The sequence below is a fragment of the Semicossyphus pulcher genome, unplaced genomic scaffold (assembly GCF_022749685.1).
Source record: "Semicossyphus pulcher isolate SPU_LCO1_2020_fin unplaced genomic scaffold, fSemPul1.0.p SCAF_12, whole genome shotgun sequence".
Classification (NCBI taxonomy): Eukaryota; Metazoa; Chordata; class Actinopteri; order Labriformes; family Labridae; genus Semicossyphus; species Semicossyphus pulcher.
In genome coordinates, this window is record NW_027211626.1 from 25,362,418 (window position 1) to 25,381,157 (window position 18,740).

Sequence of the window (18,740 nt, forward strand, 5' to 3'; positions counted from 1 at the left end):
TTGAGAGTAAACTGAGATAACAGCACGGCAACACACACACGATCTGAAGAGGATACAAATCCACAGCACGTAGAGCTCCTGACACCTGTTAAAGCCACACTTCTGGAAGGTTCCAGGTAGCTGTTGAAGTCTGCAGTGTTTGAACTCCAGCTCCACACTGACTGCAGCAGACAAGCTGGAGACAGGCCAGAGAGAGGAAGAGAGAGAGAGAGAGCCAGAGAGAGAGAGAGAGAGAGAGTGAAGATCAGCAGCAGTCAGTGTTTTCGTCCCTCAGATCCCCTCGAATAACACAAAGCACAGGAGCAGGTTCAAAGACGCTCGATGATCTACAAACACGTTAGCGGGACAGAAAACTAAGTGCATGCTTCCTAACAGTATATCCATTTCATCACAACATGATAGAAAGAGGCAGGCACGACCAAATCCTCTTATCCGATTTGAGGCCATTAATCATTTCTGCCTCATGATGTAATTTTGGAAAACATGTCATTTCTCAGTAACAGGTAGGCCAGACAGTGATGGGATTGGCTCCTAAATGACTAGCCTGCTGTTGGACCTTAACCTACTGATGTCCTTATGGCATGGCTGTAAAACCATTAAAAACATACCTCTCACTCTGACTGGGCCGCAACCTTTGGCCGGTGCATGCTGGGAAACAATCAGTTTTTCTGGGGATGGTCCGATGTGGGCTGTAGGTCATAAAAAATACATGTTCTTCTCTGTGGCGTTTACCATCAGTGCATGCATACAGAAGCATAGAGCATAGTAGCATGTAGGCTAATCTCATGGGGGGTTTTAAAGCAAACAGATGCAGCTCTGTGTGCACACGCACACACGCACGCACACACACACAATGTACAGGTCTTTTCATTAATAGTAGCTCGACATCCATGACGCACAACACAACTGCCATTCTCTCCCATGAAAGGTGATCTGCAGGCTTGGCATGGAACCAGCAGGTGCATTACAGCCTCATTCATTAATGATGGCGTCCGCGTCTTTCTGTTACACAGGTAAACATCTTCTCATATTTGTCACCAGCGCTTTATCCCACAGTGAGCCCTCCTCTCTTTAGGCTATTTGCCTGGAAGCTGCTTTATTTTAGAACATGATTGCACAATAACACCGTGCAGAGCTAACACACACTGGAGCTCACGTGCCTACACGCACCCAGTGCCAGAAATTAGACTGCCCCACATGGTAGGTTTCTGACTAAAGGGAACAATGCTAACTGCTATCAGATGGAGTGATGTTACAGGCCATTAATGAAGATGGAGGGGCGACTCCCGCCCTGCCTCCGCTCAGCTAAAGTGACCTTTGACCCCCTGTTATGGAAAAGAAAGCTGCCATTTTATAGAAGTGTATAGAAGGTAGGGCTGAGTCAGATAACGGTCATTATGTGAGGCGGTTACACATTCACAGAGCTGATAAGAAGAGGTGGTTTGATTGTAGTGTGTGTGTGTGTGTGTGTGTATTAATTTGAGCACAAAATAAAACATAACACCTCACATCCATAATGGAAAACCAACACTGTAACACATACTGTATCAAGCTCCATGTTGGATTACATCATGGAGATTGGTTTCAGGTTTTATAGACCATTAAGTCATGTCTCCAGGGCTCCAATATTCCCCATCCATATTAACTTCCAACCTGAGTTCACCTTTGACCCGGAGTTGTTCCCTGGAGACCGGCCGATCACTGAGGGCCGAGTCATCAGGCACCAAACAGCTGATTCTGCATGTCGGATGGAGCGCGGACAAAGTAGAAAGCTATTCTGATTGTGAAATATTTATGACCCAACAGAAAACCATTGTCTCCAAACGTCAGCTTTATTGGAGCAGTTTACCATCTGTACTCAAATACTGTATGTAAGTAAACGTCAAATACCACAGTGTAAGTGCATTTAAAGTACAAAAAATAAAAGCATTATACTCCAAGGTTAATTTCACAAATAGATTAATAAAGTTTCACCTTTATCCAACAACATACATCAGACTGTAATTGTTATTTTGTATAATACGCCGACAGTAGAAGTATAAAGTAGCAGAATAGGAAGATATTTAAGTAAAGTAAAAGGAGTACTTGATGAAATGTACTCTTGTTATACTTTCCACCCCGTTCAGCACTGATGAACCATTACAACATGATAATCGTGTGAACACATAAAGAAGTGCAGTTCAGTGTTCAAGGCAAACACATACTAAGTGCCTGCCAAGTACTTTCAGAAAGGCAAAAGGTGAATTACTACATAATACACCTCCACATACGGTCGCTCACACATGCTGCAGCTTATCTGCGTCTTGTGACGGGCCTTTGTGCCGTCACCTTTGGCATTACACAATCTGCACGGTGACAAAAACCCTGTAGCAGAAAAACAGCTTTAAATGAAAGAATCCAATGTGCTCCAGATTAGGTATGTTGGGAAAAAGCCTGGCTCATTCTAAAGCTGCTCAGCAGATCACATGGCCCAGGCAGCATCACCTCTGCAAACAGTGCAGATGGAAGTGGGAACCACTTTGGATCCTCGTTTCTTACATTTTTACGTGTGAAATATTGAGCTTTACACAATCCTCGGCTCTCCACTTATAGTGTGACATCCGTGGCTAATAATAAGAAGAGAGGCACTGGAAATGGGAGGAAGGGGGGCTGTTTTGGGACATGGAGATTCTGGTACATTCTCTCTCTGAGTGGTTATTCAAATCCTTCTCCTAGCACATCCCTGTCCACCCTCCTCCACCTCCTCCTCCTCCTCTGCATCTCCCATGGGAGCAGACCAGAGACAGGTGGTCACTGGGAGACAGGGGAGCAGTCAGGCATAAGAAATAAGGCTATCAGATACTCCCATCCACAGCAACAGCACAATTAGACCTGAGAATCCACAGTCAGCTGACAGCAACGCCTGCTGCAGGCCCCGTCACATATCACACATCTATTACAAACTGCTGCACACAAACACTTCAGCACTGACACTGCATCTCATTATGCATGAAAGTGATGAGGACTTGAACAGCAGACAGGAGGAACTTTACTCTTGAGCCACTCTGAGCTCTATGTCGGCCTGTGGCCACCTTGTAACAGATGGAAATAAGAAAAAAGCATGGGTATCAATAGTCTTATGATGACACAAGTAATGTAATCAAAATGTTTAACTGCAGCAACAGGAAATACACAAAACTGGGTCAGTTATACCACAGTTACAAGTAGCTAACTCTGCTCCTGCTAGCTAATTACTTATCAAAACCATGTTATTGAGTCTCCCTAAAGATAATGTCCATATGTATACACACACTATGCAACAAGCTTGTCTGCTGTGCCTGTGGCTCTGACTGGGATGTCTATGGACAAGATGCAGCGGCAGCGCAGACCATGGGAGTGACGCATTGCAGGTACAAACACACCAATCAGAGAGCGCGATTTCTTCCAGCTACGTCTTGTGCCCCACCACAGAGTAGCAGAAAGTATTCATACGCCGTTACGTAGACCACCAGCGATACGGAATATAATTTCTAATATCGATATTGAAGCTTTCGTATCAGTCGTACATGGGCAAAGCTGTTGTTTGTTGATTATTCTGTGGAGATATTTTGCTCTACAAAGGCGTTTTATGTTAATTAAGTAAGTGAGGAAAAGGGAGGCTGGCGGAGTGATATAGGAAAGAGGAGGAGTTTGGGATAGCCGTTAAAGGCGAGTCCAGTTGCCTCTCTCTCAGTGTGTTCATAGATTGTCACTGTACTGAGGCGTTGTGTTGGCTTTCATTTGATACGGATTTTGCCGTGAACCAGCCTCTACATCTTCATCCAAATGGTAAGAAAAACAGGATTATATTCTCTCTATTGTACAGAATCATTTGATTGCACCTTAACCGTTTTCTATTTCTCAAATCTGCGAAATAAATGTTTATAAAAGTCAGCAGTGGCTAAGCTGAAGCTGTGCGCTGTAACGTTAACTACCGCAGTGTCTGCCGACCTAATGACAGTTTTCTAGTTGCTAGGTAGTGCCTGCTCTTTAGTCTAAGCTAACGGTAGCTAAAACAGAGTTGGTCTGAACAAATGCAGCAACGTCCGTGTGACTAACATTACCATTCTTACACACTTGAAATCGTGCATCAGCGTCACTTTGTCTGCTGTAACTCAGTTGATTTCATTCTAACGTTAATGTTGGGCGCGGTAAATTCTGGATTTGTCCAACGTGTCCCACTAAATAAGCGTTGCAGATTATATTGTTATGACTACGTTCTAACCGACGCCCTGCCTGTGATACATGCTGTAATAATCATTTATTCTGCTGAAGGTGTCCACAATTTGTCAAAGTGCTGTAACGCAGAGCCGGTAGCTAGCTAGCTTTAGCTCTTTCAAGCTAACGCTTACCGCCAAATTGTTGGTCCATTCATTGTCTATGGCAAAGTTAGCGTCATCTTTTTTTGTCCTCAAACTTTATTGAACAATATTTGAATGTACAAACCGTGCAGACATGTGCCTAACGTAATGGTTTACAAAGAAAATGATAACATGACTACCTAAACGACTTTTCTCGTTGATTTCTGGTCAATTAAAACACGACACATCTGAATAAGATGATAAAGAAACGTCGACACGTCGACATTTAGAGCCAAGCATCAAATAACTGTTTTTAATTGCAGCAGAAATATTTTACCATTCAAACTAATATACGTGTGTGTGTGTATATAATAACCATATTTTTGTTAGGTAACTAGGATAGTTATTCCTGACACATCCCACTTTTTAATAATCAATATGACTATATATTTCAATGTATTAGAGATAAAGAATCTTGCACACGTTTGACCGTAAGTGGTTTTAAGGTGTTTTTAATACCAAATATAATGTAAAATCATGTTTTTCTGGAAATTATAGGGCCTAGTATATCTATATTGCATAATTTATGTACTATAGATTAAACGCATACCAATCTTGGGTAATAACATTGCTTATTTTGACTCCATTACAACACTAGAAATGGTACAAAAGAGCCATTTGGGAGCAGAAAGACCAAGCTTTTATTGCAGCCAAATGATCTGATCACTTAAAAGAGGCAGAAATTCTCGGATGGATGGCGACGGCCCTGTCTTTGACAAAAGACTATCTGAAGACAATTGCATTTGTTAAAGATGGAAGGGTTAATTCTGGATATGTTTGTAACTTGGTTCTCTATTAATTTCTCAATCTTTTTTTTTTTTTTTTTCAGGCTGATCAGCTTACAGAGGAGCAAATTGCCGGTAAGACATGGCTGCATTGGTCTCCTTCTTCTCTCATGTCTGCAAAGCCGCCTGCGTTATGGATCCTTGCAGTGGATTTACACTTTTGCCTTTTAAGGCATTCCACAGGGCGGCCTACTGGTCATAAAACAGGAATGAATGAAACGGCTGTTGCTGGCTGGCTCTGCAGTGCAGAAGGACTCCCTCATGGAAAACTTTGCATTTTCCTGGTTGCCGTGTAATAAATGATGTAATCTGGAAGGGCCGCTGAGGCGTTAGCAGTCACCTTTTACATACTCTGCATGAAGTGTCCTTTGCCCTGGGTGTGTTCTTGTTAGATGGAATGCTTCAAGAACAATTGCAGTGTAAACTTGGGCCTAGTGAACTGGTATCTAAGATGAGATGAACATGTTGTAATGTAAAGAATGCAGGAGGAGGGTCTCTGAAGGCATTACTTCCAGAATGTGCTCAGGGTTGCTTGCTGTAATGTATACGTTGTCTAAAATGAGGCTCAGTTGTAGTGGTTTACTTGAATATCTTCAGTTTCTGTTGACTTGCTTCAGCTCACGTCTCGGCTTTCACTATATGCTCATCGAATTCATCTTGTATTTCATGGAATCAGCTGTTAGTGGGTGAACCCTCACTAGGTGTTTTTTTTTTTTTTTTCTTTCTTCTTCTACACGACTGTAGCCTTCCATGTTGTGTTTGGATTTAAATTTAAAGTACAGTAAGTGACTGCAATGCTGCCCTCCTCATTTCCTGCAGTCCATGCAGACAACAGACCCTCCCTCATAACAAAGAGGGTGTTGCCCTGTGTGTTTGACCCTGCAAATGGCAGGGCAGGTTGTGGTTTTTATGATGCTGACAAGCTGCTGCATGCCACTCCACATCGCCCATTGGCCTCATCACACTTGATGAGCGTGTCATCGTTCTCATCCCTCACGGCTCCACGACCCACACAGCCTGTCATTCTAAGCGCCCCGCTGCTCGCTCTTGTGGTCGCTGTCCTTGTTTAGCCACAAACTGCTGTAGTTGGAAGTGAAAACAGAAAAGTTGGTCAGCCTGCTGGAGCCCGTTTATACCTGAAACATGAGTGATGTAATGCCCTTTAAAGTCGGGGGTAATTCGGGGCTTGTGTTGCTGTGAGTCAGTTATGCAGGGTGGATTGATGGCATCTAGGTGATTTTTTTTTTTTAATACACATTTTCCCTCAGAGATTCAGGCCTTTGCAGTGTTTTGGTTTTAAAGCCACAGTCCTACACTCCTGCATAAATGTGTAACATGTCTGCATTACTAAAGAAGCACCTTTTTTCAATGTTTTTTTTTTTCTGCAAACAGAATTCAAGGAGGCGTTTTCGCTCTTTGACAAAGATGGAGATGGCACCATCACCACCAAAGAGCTGGGCACAGTCATGCGCTCTCTGGGCCAGAACCCCACAGAGGCCGAGCTGCAGGACATGATCAATGAAGTGGATGCTGATGGTGAGAGCTCAGTCTGTTAGCAACACGTGTATGCGCACACACACACACACATCCTAACAGTGGATGTGCTGGATGGTAATCCCTCATCGATGCCTGTCTGCTGTCTCCAGGTAATGGAACGATAGACTTCCCAGAGTTCCTGACCATGATGGCCCGGAAGATGAAGGACACAGACAGCGAGGAGGAGATCAGAGAAGCATTCCGTGTCTTTGACAAGGTAAGCGCTGTCCACTCGCGCTTACAAACCACACACACGTGTAAGGCAGATATTAACTGACTGCTGTGATGTTCAGGATGGTAACGGATACATCAGTGCTGCTGAGTTGCGCCATGTGATGACAAACCTCGGGGAGAAGCTGACTGATGAGGAGGTGGACGAGATGATCAGAGAAGCAGACATTGACGGAGACGGACAGGTCAACTATGAAGGTAGGTACAGGTCGTATTTCATGTTTTTACTCCTCACTCATTCATCACACACTGAGTCCCACATTTCTTCTCTCCCCTCTCTCCCTGCAGAGTTCGTACAAATGATGACGGCGAAGTGAAGGCCTTGTACAGATTTCGTATATAAATAATTTGCCTTTTTTTCTTTGTGTAATTTATCTGTAAAATCTTAATAGCCCCCCTTCGTCCCGCCCCCTCTGCTGTCCAAAGGAACTGCATGTAAACTGCATAGGCTCTTGTCCCCATGTCCCTTTCTTTTGCTGTCATGGTGTGTTGGAGTGACAGAACGGTCATACAACCAGAAGCCTGCGGAGGCCCCTGGGAGCCGGAGAACTTGGAATCTTCCCGTCTTGTGTGCTCGGGGCCCCTCCACGCATGGCGACATTGGAAACCTGTCAGCTGGTTGTCACTTGGCAACACTGTTGGCATGGAAACAATGTAGAGGAGTTTAAACTCTGCATGGACTACGGACAAAGTATATATGGAAATCTCTCAGCATTGCACTACTGCAAAAAAATGACACGGGTGTATCTCCTAGGTACTCGTACAAACTCTTTTTGTATCTGCTGTTCTATATACCAGAAAACGACTAATCTTACCATGCTTTTTAATGTTTTACTCACGACTTTTACTTTCTTTCTTTTCTCTTTCTCTTTTTTTAATGACCTCTGGTCATGCCTCAAATAATCCATTCCAAGTTGTATATTTTTGTTTTCCAATAAAATTTACAATCTACCCGGATTTGAAAATTGTCTTGTTTTCTCAGTTCTGATGGATCCTTGAGTTTGTATACCCTGTAATAATTCCCATTTTTGTATTGACAGGATGCTCCGGTTTTGATAGGATCTTTTTTTTTTTTTCTTTTTTTTTTTTTCTTGTTGCTTAGAATACATATGAAATGTTTACCATTAAAATCTAAAGTGTCCCCTGTTAATTCCCCAAAGCACTGAGGAGCATCAGCCAATGCCTCTTAATGTTCAGATAAGCTCAGATCAAATCTGTATTGTCATTAAAATAAAAGCACTGAGTGGGATCAAAGGCTTCTATTTTGAAGGGCACATGATGGTCCTCGACATTGAATTAGCCTTGTTCTGTCCAGCTCCCCTCTGACCGCACAGCCACGTGTTGTCTGCTGCTGATGGCACCATGCAGAAGCTGCCTCATGTCTTATTTGGCGTTTGCCCCCCAGTGACGCGGTGCAGGTGACAGAGCGTACATCAGAAACATGGTGTAAATAGAGGTGTACCTGTTCTGTTTATTGTTAATTTCTGATTATTGAGTTTGTTACAGTAGCTTGCAGAGATACTAAGTTTGTTATTTTGATGAATGACAAAATAAAGCTCTATTGTGGACCTCTGATCTGGCTCCTGTGTGGACTTTATGCCGGCTGCTTTTTGAGTGGTCAGACTGACGGTTATGTAACACTAAACTTCAAATTGTGTTTTCAAACTATGTGATGGGTTGTGACTTCCTGTTAGGAGTAGTGAGGGTTATTGTTGGCTCGGTCAGTCATGCATATTATTCAGTGCTCCCTGTGGCTGCACATTGAAACATTTAGAGCATAGCAAAGTGCACTAAAGTTAAAATTCACATGCCAAATAGGACGATGATGCAAAGAGTAAATTTATTGACATTGACCTAAATGTTGTCATGTTTGTACCTTTTTAAAGTAAGATCACCTTCATCAGAGTCTGCACAGGAACAAGTTCAGTTCCAAAACCTTCAACAAAAAGGAAACCGCACAACCCAGCGCAACAGTTTGAGGTGTGAATTGATGACACAAGTGGCTCGTGTGTTGTGAAAACCAATTATCACAAGGTTAAAAAAACTCACAGCGGGAGGTGCCTTCACAGTCTACTTATAAAAGCTGTTAATGACACAGCACATACAACAGTTCGGTCTGTACCACCAGGTAAAGAGAGATGTACACTACTGTGTGTGTGTGTGTGTGTGTGTGTGTGTGTTTCATGTACTCTCAGATCACATGAGACTTCCTTGACAAGCAGTGTAAACACACAGACAGAGAGAAAGAGTGTGTGTATGTGTGGGTCCAGCCTAGTATGCCACAGCAGGTAAGATATTTCACACTTGATAAACCATTAAGACAGTTAGTTTGAAAGAATCAGTCAGGGTAAACACAACCTACATACACAAACCTACACTCATGTCTACCCTGCAGGCAAACCAGACTAATAAGCTGCTGAAGGACTAAATTTGAATTTCATGTCATCTTTTAAACCTCGGCCCTATTTCTTTATTTTTTTTTCACATGTTTTGGGGTCTAAATGACTAACTAACTAGGTAAACAAAGCTTTATGTCTCCAGTAGATGTGTTCAGCCTGCAGCAGTGAAAAAGGCTATAATGGCTGCAACATAATCCTTGATTGGTCAAAGGTCGTCCACTAAAAGTTCTTGTTGTTATCCTAAGTGTGTGACAACATCACAGAAAGGATCCCTACAGAGATAGACCTTTTTGTTACAGAGGAAGATGATTGTTTTAACCACAAACAGACGTTACATCGCTCTCTGCAAACACACCAGACTCCATTGAGAAAAACAGCGATTTTACCTCACAGAACACAGCAGCTGCCAGTCTACCACTTTCTCGATCAGTTCATTAGTTTGTATTATTGTGAGTTACTGAAACGTCGTGTTGGATTCTAACTGACCATTTAAAACACCAAAGTGTTGACCAGCCGTGGCAGCTGTACACCAGTAACTCAAGTGTTCTTTATATTCAAAATATTGTTTTTGTTAATGGAGTCTGGTGTGTTTGCAGAGAGCGAAAAAATCATCTTCCTCTGTAACAAAAAGGTCTATCTCTGTAGGGATCCTCTGTGTAAATCGTCATGGTCATTTACACACCAAAACATGTAACAATTTGTAGGTTTAAAATTATGACAATTTCCCTTTTAACTTCAAAGGAAATAAAAAGTTGCATAATTTAAATATTTGAAATCTCTTTTTGCCCAAGGTGGTCCTCAGACCATAGCTTGGAAACAGGGTTTATGAACAGCCCTGTACCTTTGAGATGGTGAGAAGAAAGAGACGTGTGTTCCTGTATTGTCTTGTACTGGATCGTAATTTGCATTTTAATGATAACTTCTTATCTGTATCATCTAATCACAGTAGCCGTCTAAATATCACACGATGGAGAATGATTAAAATGATGATGATGTGAAGTAACTAACTGCACCGTGTACACACTGTTCCTCAGTACTGGCTTGCTATTGTGTCTCAGTCTCAGTCGAACTGGTCGGTGGGTCTAAATTTAGCCCTCCACCAGGCCGGCTTGTTGAAAAATTGATCGATAGTGGAGTCGCTGCTATAGTAACAGTCGCAGTTTTAATGGTGGTCAGGTGTCATCGGCTCTCCAGCCAAGCAGATAGTGAAGGAGAGAGCGGGCTGTGGCCACATGGAAAAACAGAGCCGTCTGTAAAGGCACTGACATGTCCAGGGGCGGTAATAGAACAGATAAGGTAAGGCCCTCAAAGCCAGAGTAACTGTGTGAGCTTAATGAGGACGAGATGAGCACAGGACAAGACACGTGGAGACGCATCAACACATTGTTGGCATAGCAATGTCATCATAGCACTGACAATCTCCTGTGTGTGTGTGCTTCTTATCTGCAGGCTGATGACAAGGAGGAGCGGTGTGTCCGGGGGAGCTGGTGGCTGGGAACACTGAAAGTAGGTGTCACACTGCAGGACAGGTTCACAGTCTGTACACAGCGGCCTCTGTGCAGGCCCTCACACTTTAATACTCATTAAAGAAGACAGGAGAAGATGTGTAGATATGGTAGATTTTCAGTTAATGGATTTTCTTACATACAGCACCCTCCCTTTGTCTGTCTGTCTGCCAGGAATAATTCAAACACTCACATAGCCTCAGTCCGGTCCCTGAGAGCCTCAGAGTGCATGCAGGGTAATAATGCACAGACCTAATTAATTATCAGGTTACCTCTATCAGCTCTCACGCTCCATTGTTAACCAGCTGCCGTCCTCTTTCTATGAATGGATCATGTACAGATGACAATAGGCCAGGTGCCTTGATAATTATTCTCAATCACAAGCTTAGCTTAGTATATAGCAGCGCTTATAGAGCCGAGCGTTTTATTGTGAAAGGCCACAGTTTTGAATGAAGAGATTCTGCTCCCAGACTGCTTGTGCATCAGGACGAAGAGGTCTGAAGTTAAACCTTCATCTTGTGATGTAGAAGTAATAATTTCATCAGGCTAGATATAAAACAGTGTTCCAGTTACTGGATTTGGCTCCTCCAAAAAAAAAAAAAAAGTTCAGTAGTGACTAAAACATGCTCTTAATACAATAAAGTTTATATACAAGCACACAAGCACTAGAGCTGAACTGAGATAAGTTAGGACCCATTTAAATGTGAAATATTTGGATATGGTGGCTGATAAAAAAGAATACTTTGGGTGTAATGTAAACAGACCTTTTTTCATGTGGACTGTGCACTGATTTTGAACCAGTATGCATGCTACTTTCTTAAACAAATAGCTTTATTTGACAATATTTAACATCAGATAAAGACACAATTCCCTAAACTTCTCTCCTTTCATTGTCTTCCAGGACACACCTAATCCTGGTCTCTATCACATCCGGGACTTCATCGAAGAAGCTGAACTGAACCCTGTGAGGAAGACCTATGGGTTCAAAGGCGTGGGGAGGAAAGCCCCATCCCTGGGCGTACGTAAGGGGGATTTTCTTCTACCAGGGGCATATGACCACATCGACTCCATCCAGGAAGTTCTGAGACGACAGGCATCGTATTCTTTCAAAAACTGTCCACGGCCTGACATTGTCACCCTGGGCATCAGGGACAAGGTAGGGTTCAGACATGACCATTACTGACCCTGTTGGCATAAAGCTACTGACCATGTTTTGCTGCTTCTAAAACCAAACGTTCCTATAGAAACCTCTGGATCCAAACAACCAAGATACAGCTTTAATCAGTGTTTTTGGACTTGCTAAGCTACGCTAATCACCTCCTGGTTCAGTTTGACACTTGATGTACGGATGTGAGAGTGGTGATAATATAATTAAATGACACTAAACATAATAAAGTCCATAATATGAGGCCTTAACTTGAAGCTGGCTCTTTAAATGGGAAACAACCAATGGGCGCGGAGCGAGCCGCACGATAATTGCCCGCCAATTTTCAACTTAATTTCTCAGTGACGAAGATATACTATTGCTGTGATTGAAGTTACATTGGCAGGAGAGTCACGATTTAAGCTATAGCCGCAAGAAGGTTGTGATGTTAGCTAAAGCAGCAGGAGAGATGTGATGTTAGTTTTTGTACAGGAGAAATGTGATGTTAGCGATAGCAAAAGTAGAGTTCTGATTTTAGCTTTAGTAGCAGCGGAGTTGTGACGTTAGCTATAGCAGCAGGAGAGTTTTGATGTTAGCTACAGCAAAAGAAGAGTAGTGATGTTGGCTATGGTGGCAGGAGAGTGGTGATGTTAGCTATACCAAAAGGAGAGTTGTGATGTTATCTTTAGTAGCAGCAGAGTTGTGATATTAGCTTTAGCAAAAGAAGAACTGTGATGTTAGCTTTAGTGGCAGGAGAGTTGTGATGTTAGCTTTAGTTTCAGCAGAGTTGTGATATAAGCTTAAGTAGCAGCAGAAGAGTTGTGATGTTAGCTATAGCAAAAGAAGAGTTGTGTATTAGCTATAGGAGCAGGAGAGTTGTGATGTTAGCATAATAAAGTCCATAATATGAGGCCTTAACTTGAAGCTGGCTCTTTAAATGGGAAACAACCGTGATATTAGCTATAAGGAGAGTTGTGATGTTAGCTATGGTAGCAGAAGACTTGTGATGCTAGCTATCATAGTGGGAGGGTTGTGATGCTAGCTACAGTAGCAGGAGAGTTGGGATGTTAGCTACAGTAACAGGATAGTTGTGATGTTAGCTACATTAGCAGGAGAATTGTGATGTTAGCTACATTAACAGGATAGTTGTGATGTTAGCCACAGTAACAGGATAGTTGTAATGCTAGCTATAGTAGCAGAAGGCTGGTGATGTTAGCTATTGTAGTGGGAGGGTTGTGATGCTAGCTACAGTAGCAGGAGAGTTGGGATGTTAACTACAGTAACAGGATAGTTGTGATGTTAGCTACATTAGCAGGAGAATTGTGATGTTAGCTACATTAACAGGATAGTTGTGATGTTAGCCACAGTAACAGGATAGTTGTAATGCTAGCTATAGTAGCAGAAGGCTGGTGATGTTAGCTAACGTAGTGGGAGGGTTGTGATGCTAGCCATTGTAGCAGAAAAGATGTGATGTTAGCTGTAACAGCAGGTGAAGTTATTAATACAGCTAGATAAGTTAATGCTACATTCCTTTACCATTATTTTAACACTGATATAAGAGCAGTAGACTGTGCTCTTCAAAATGCACCTGCAGCAGACTTACTGGAAACAGAAGATGTTTGAAATGTAAGACCACAGACAAAAAAGCCAGCTCATGGTGATACTGACATTTATATTTAAACACGTCTTTATCTTTATTCCCTGTGCCAGCACATAAACACTTCACCATGCGACTACAATGTGGCAGAGAAACCAGTGGAGAAGATTCCCTGCAAGTAAGCGCTTGTCAAACAGCCTCTCTGTAACGCTCAGATCACAGCCGAGAAGACAAACTGTGAATCATCTCTTCATCACTGAATCCTTCCTCCTCATCTCCTTCCCTCTCTCATCTCGTACGGCTCAAAGATGGAGGAGCAATCAACATCCTGCTCTCTCATTGTCTCTGCTCTGATCATGCACGGCCTTATTCCTTTCTTCTCTCACTCTTGCCTTTTTCTTTGACAGCTAATCAACCCTATGTCCCTCCCTCTTTCTCTCCCTCCCTTACTCTCTCTCTCTCTTTTCTGTCTTCTTGCAGGCATGTGATGTTTCGCTCGACCGTGCAGCGGATCAGCTTTCCACCTGTAAGTATCCAGTCACCAAGACTAGTTATTAGGATCATTCAGTGTTTCCATTGCCCACAAAAAGGCTTCATTACAATACACTTTCAATGGGTTTTGGTTGCAAGCTAATGTGTACCTGGTATGTGCTGTACAGGAGCTAGTTATGACAACCACAAGGGTCAGAGAAAACCGATCCCACGGTATGTGTGATTGTATCATCTGTAGGCCCGTTATGGCCCCGTGCTGGCTGACCAGTCAGCAGTGGTTCATGTTGCAGAGTGTCGCAGCCTTCGCCCTGTGTCTGTGCTGGTAGCTGATGGATATTTGAGCCGTGCTGGCAGCTGCTGAGTGTTGACAGAGAAGGAAAGGCGCTAAGAAATCCCGAGGGTGTTATTACTGCAGAGTTGGGAGCAGTTTTCTGCTGTTAGTGGTGTCACAGCAACTCCAAGACAAGTCTATTGTCAAAGGTTAAGCAGCTACACAAATCCCGCAGCGAAGTTAACTGGAAGCTCAGATCGCTCCGACAGCTGACCTGACGGGACATTAGCAGATCCTGACTGAAGAGTCTTAATGGTTTACAGTGGGAGCTCCTGGTTCTTCCTGAGACGCTCTGAGAGGAATAGAGTGAAACAGATTTCCACACACACAAAGAAAAACCTCCAATGAACCGAGGACGTTTGGGAGCACAACAAAGAAGATTCATGTTCTCTCTTTTCTGATTTGACTACATTTCTCCGTCCCCGGGCCACACTGCGTCCCAGATTTACATGTTGTGCTTTTTGCATTATCGACTGCACGTGCTGCGCTGAAGGAACAAATCCTCCCCTGTGATCCAAGCCTGTGTGAATTAAAGTCATAATCCCACATTTCCATATGAATACACGTCTTCCTCTCTGAGCAAACGAATGATTCAACCTTTAACTACAGCAGGAAAACTTGCTGATCCAAACACCTGCTGCTGCACCAGCAGCTTTGCTCTGTGGATGCCAAAGCTGCTCTGTCCACATGGAAATATCTCAACAACTGTTGGACGGATTGGCATGAAACTTTGTTCAGACATTCGTGGTGCCCGGAGGATGAATCCTGCTGACGGCTGTGATTCTCTGACGTTATGTTTGATGCCATTTGCAGGTCAATTTTTGTAATCTTAGAGATAGATGTTAAGATGTCCAGCATCCCCAGAGGATGATCCTCCCCTAAAGTTGATGATCCCCTGGATCCTAGTGTTTTTGGGTGGCACTGTGATGCAGTGGTTAGAAAACAGCTAGAAGGTCCCTGGTTCAAATCCCTGTTCTCCCCGTGAATGCGTGGGTTCCCTCCAGGTACTCCGGCTTCCTCCCACAGTCCAAAGACACGCTTGTTAGGTTCATTGGTGACTCTAAAATTGCCCGTAGGTGTGAATGTGAGCGTGAAAGGTTGTCTGGTCTTTATGTGTCAGTCCTGTGGTTGACTGGTGACCTGTCCAGGTGTAACCCCACCTCTCACCCAATGACAGCTGGGATAGGCTCCAGCCCCCTGCGACCCTGAATAAGCAGCAAAGAACAGATGGATGGATGTACTTTGCACATCAGAGCACAAGGACAGTTTTTTTTTTACATTTATGGGGAAAACCAGCTTTTTAAAATAAATGTAAGCTTCCCAGTTGATTAAAGTTCGACTGTTTAGCAAGTTCTTGGATGCACCAGAGAAAAGCAGGTCAAAGTTTAGAAGTTTCACAGACTATCACAGTATCTGACAGTTTCCTTCACTGCTCAGGAGAACGTTCCTGTCGTGCTGTGGCACAGGAGGAAAGTAGGCCAGGTGCTGCACATACACACACGCGTGTGAGAGAGTTTCACTTCTGTCCAGCAGCTCCTGTGAAACACACCTGCATTAGCACCTCTGTGAGCAGCAGGGGGGTGCAGGGGCAGCAGGCCGGCCGCTGAGGATCAAGTGAACGAGCAACTGGGATCAAATGGCGTGTAATGTTAGAAAGCGACCCTCTGAGGAGCAGAGAAACCTCACTGACTCTGTGAGAATCAGAGAGCAGCTGAAAATGAAGGGCTGGTCCTGCGTTCAGGGACAGAGGGACAGTTTTATGTCTGAGGATGAGGAGGGTGGAGGGGGGGGTGATGCTATTTCTGCATGGCATGCCGCTGGTGGTGACCAGTATGTGTGTTAGTGGGTAAGAGGAAAGGAGAAGTGAAAGGCAAGGAACGAGGCAGAGAGGGAGTTTAACCCTCAACAAATCACACAGGCGAATAAACACAAGCCGCTCATAAAGACAAGAAACAAAATATAGATAATAAAGGTTTTAAAATCTGGGTATACACATCTGAAGGATAACTACAGTATCAGTGGAGTGTTTCAAGAGATTATAGATCCAAGGGTGAAACTGTGAGTCCGTTATTTGGCCCCTAATACTGTCAAAGGTCATGATATAAAGTAGGTGAATGTAACACAGGCCTCAGTGCATGTTTACAGCTGATTGATGGGACGCTGTCCGGTTTACTGTCAGCGCGCTTTGATCAGATGCTTAAAAACTGCCATTTGAACACCTTAAAAATGAGGCTCAGAGGTGTGGTAAAGGTGTTTTTACTAGTCCTAGAAAACATGACGATGTCAGCCAAATAAAGTCAAAACAGCTCATATTAATGTTTGTATGTCCTTAACTAAACTATTAACAGCGCCCACAAGTTAGTCAAAGTACAGGGACTGGAAAGCTTTTTTTAACTTCACTGGGTCAAAAACTTATGATAACATGCTACAATGAAGAGTTCATACTTTGAGTCAGTTCTGCTGAAAGTGCCTCCAAACAGACCCTGTAAGCTTGTGGAAAGGGTTCACAGAGGGTCGGGTGTGCTTGGGTTAGTGCTGAATTCACATGGATTCAGGCCAACAGGATCGCATCTAAGTGGACGTAAGCAGGAGCCAGCAATGGTAACATATTTACCTTTTGCCACCAGGTGTTACGTAGAGAAAATGTCTACTTCCAAGACAGGTCAGACTATAAGAGGAGGGAGTTCATAAAGATGTTCTGAGGCACCGAGGATCAGAGGGACTACCCAGCTAAAGCTAAAGGGAAAGCAATCATCTTGGTTTTAAGAGTTACCAAACCTCTAAGCAATAAACAAGCTTCTTGCGAAAAGCTAATGCTAACTTACATTTTCAATGAAGATAATGCTAAAAAAGCTGCTTGTTGCTGCAGTTTTTTATGCGAGAAAAGTTGGTAAACTGTTTGTGTTATTACATTTTAATAACATTTTAGACTTGATCTGCAACATATTGAGGTTGAGGCGTTAGCATAGCATGAATGGCTAATTTCTGATCCAATTGGTTTTAACCTACGTGGTTATAAATCATTCATCCAATCAAAAAAGTAATGCAACAAACTTTTGCTGTGTATATTTCTTCAGTCTAACGATGGTACAAATATGTATGTGTACACACATGCTAACGATGCTAACTGCCAGCCTTGGGTTACAGAGTATTGAGGCACATATTCAGATAATCCATCAATAATAGCTTTTGTCTCTGACTGTCTCAGAAGGAGGGACCTGCCCCCTGCCAGTACGATCCACCGTCCAGACCCTCAAGAGGCGTCACTTCCTGTTTCAAATCCAAGTTACCACGGCTCCACTTTGTGCACTCAGTGAGTCCAGCTAGCATCTCCTCTATAGATGCACACAGGTCGATTTGCTTGGATAATGTTCTAATCATGATGTTTGATTTGAAAGATGATCAGTGTTTAATGAAATGAGTCACCCTTTGGACGTCTTTTACAGGATGCAGCATCGATAAGCAAAGAGATCTGACGGCTAATTCTCTAAAACCTTTACATATGATTTAATAGAGAGGCCAAATATCTATTTAATTAGCAGGGCTGACCAGTATACAATTAGCTTTCATTATTTGAAATTTTAACATTAAAATATCATTTTTAATCAGCAATTGTTGATATCTACAATTGCTGTTACCTGTGGTTGAATAAAAGTGGATTGCTATACATCAAAAATGATAAATTATGCTTCTCTTTTGGTTAAGGGTGTCCATGTTTGGTATTTTAATGTATTGCAAAATATATAAAGCATTAAAACATTTGTGTCTGTGTGTATTTAATAGAAGACCCCGGGGCCGGGGGCCTACGAGCCCTGCTGGAAGCTGGGGGACCGTCTGAACACGCAGGCCACAGACCCGTCGTTCAGCCTCTTCTTCCGCAACATCTAGTGTGGACTTTATTTCCCACAATGCATTGCCTCTATCTCCTCATCCTGTCAGCTATCAGATGACACATGAGCCTACCTGATTACTGAAATAAAGTCAAATGTAGAAGAGAAACACACATTCCAGTGTCCTGTGACTTGGACTCTGTGTATGTGCACGACTCTGAGCTCTGCCAACAACATAATCAGCTACATTTGTGGAGCTCAAATCGCTTTAGTGACGCCGGCCAGGGAAGCAGAACGATCTTATCTGCAACAAAGGGTACTTCATTCCACTTAACTACATGTTCCCGGTACTGCTCTCCCCCTTCATCCCCCCTCTCTCCCCCTTCATCTCCCCTCTCTCCTGCTCTCACTCCTCTTCCTCCTCTCTCTGCCCTGCGATGCTCTCAGGAGGAGGAATGCTGCTCAGCCATGCGTCACATGGACATAGCTTACTGTGGCATGCTGCACCCTC

General features: G+C 43.2%; 2 protein-coding genes across 2 annotated transcripts; both read left to right on the forward strand.

Moving 5' to 3' along the window:
- Nucleotides 1-3,721: 3,721 nt before the first annotated feature.
- calm2a (calmodulin 2a (phosphorylase kinase, delta)) lies at nucleotides 3,722-8,506 on the forward strand. The gene is made up of 6 exons (XM_069658072.1): nucleotides 3,722-3,807; nucleotides 5,209-5,239; nucleotides 6,557-6,700; nucleotides 6,811-6,917; nucleotides 6,994-7,129; nucleotides 7,220-8,506. The coding sequence occupies exons 1-6, from the start codon at nucleotides 3,805-3,807 to the stop codon at nucleotides 7,246-7,248; spliced, it is 450 nt and encodes a 149-aa protein (XP_069514173.1). The 5' UTR covers nucleotides 3,722-3,804; the 3' UTR covers nucleotides 7,249-8,506.
- A 2,090-nt stretch (nucleotides 8,507-10,596) lies between these two features.
- On the forward strand, nucleotides 10,597-18,384 carry stpg4 (sperm-tail PG-rich repeat containing 4). The gene is made up of 7 exons (XM_069659112.1): nucleotides 10,597-10,626; nucleotides 10,780-10,836; nucleotides 11,737-11,991; nucleotides 13,690-13,754; nucleotides 14,057-14,102; nucleotides 17,608-17,712; nucleotides 18,183-18,384. Exons 1-7 carry the CDS (start codon nucleotides 10,597-10,599, stop codon nucleotides 18,285-18,287), a joined length of 663 nt encoding a protein of 220 aa, XP_069515213.1. The 3' UTR covers nucleotides 18,288-18,384.
- Nucleotides 18,385-18,740: the final 356 nt, after the last annotated feature.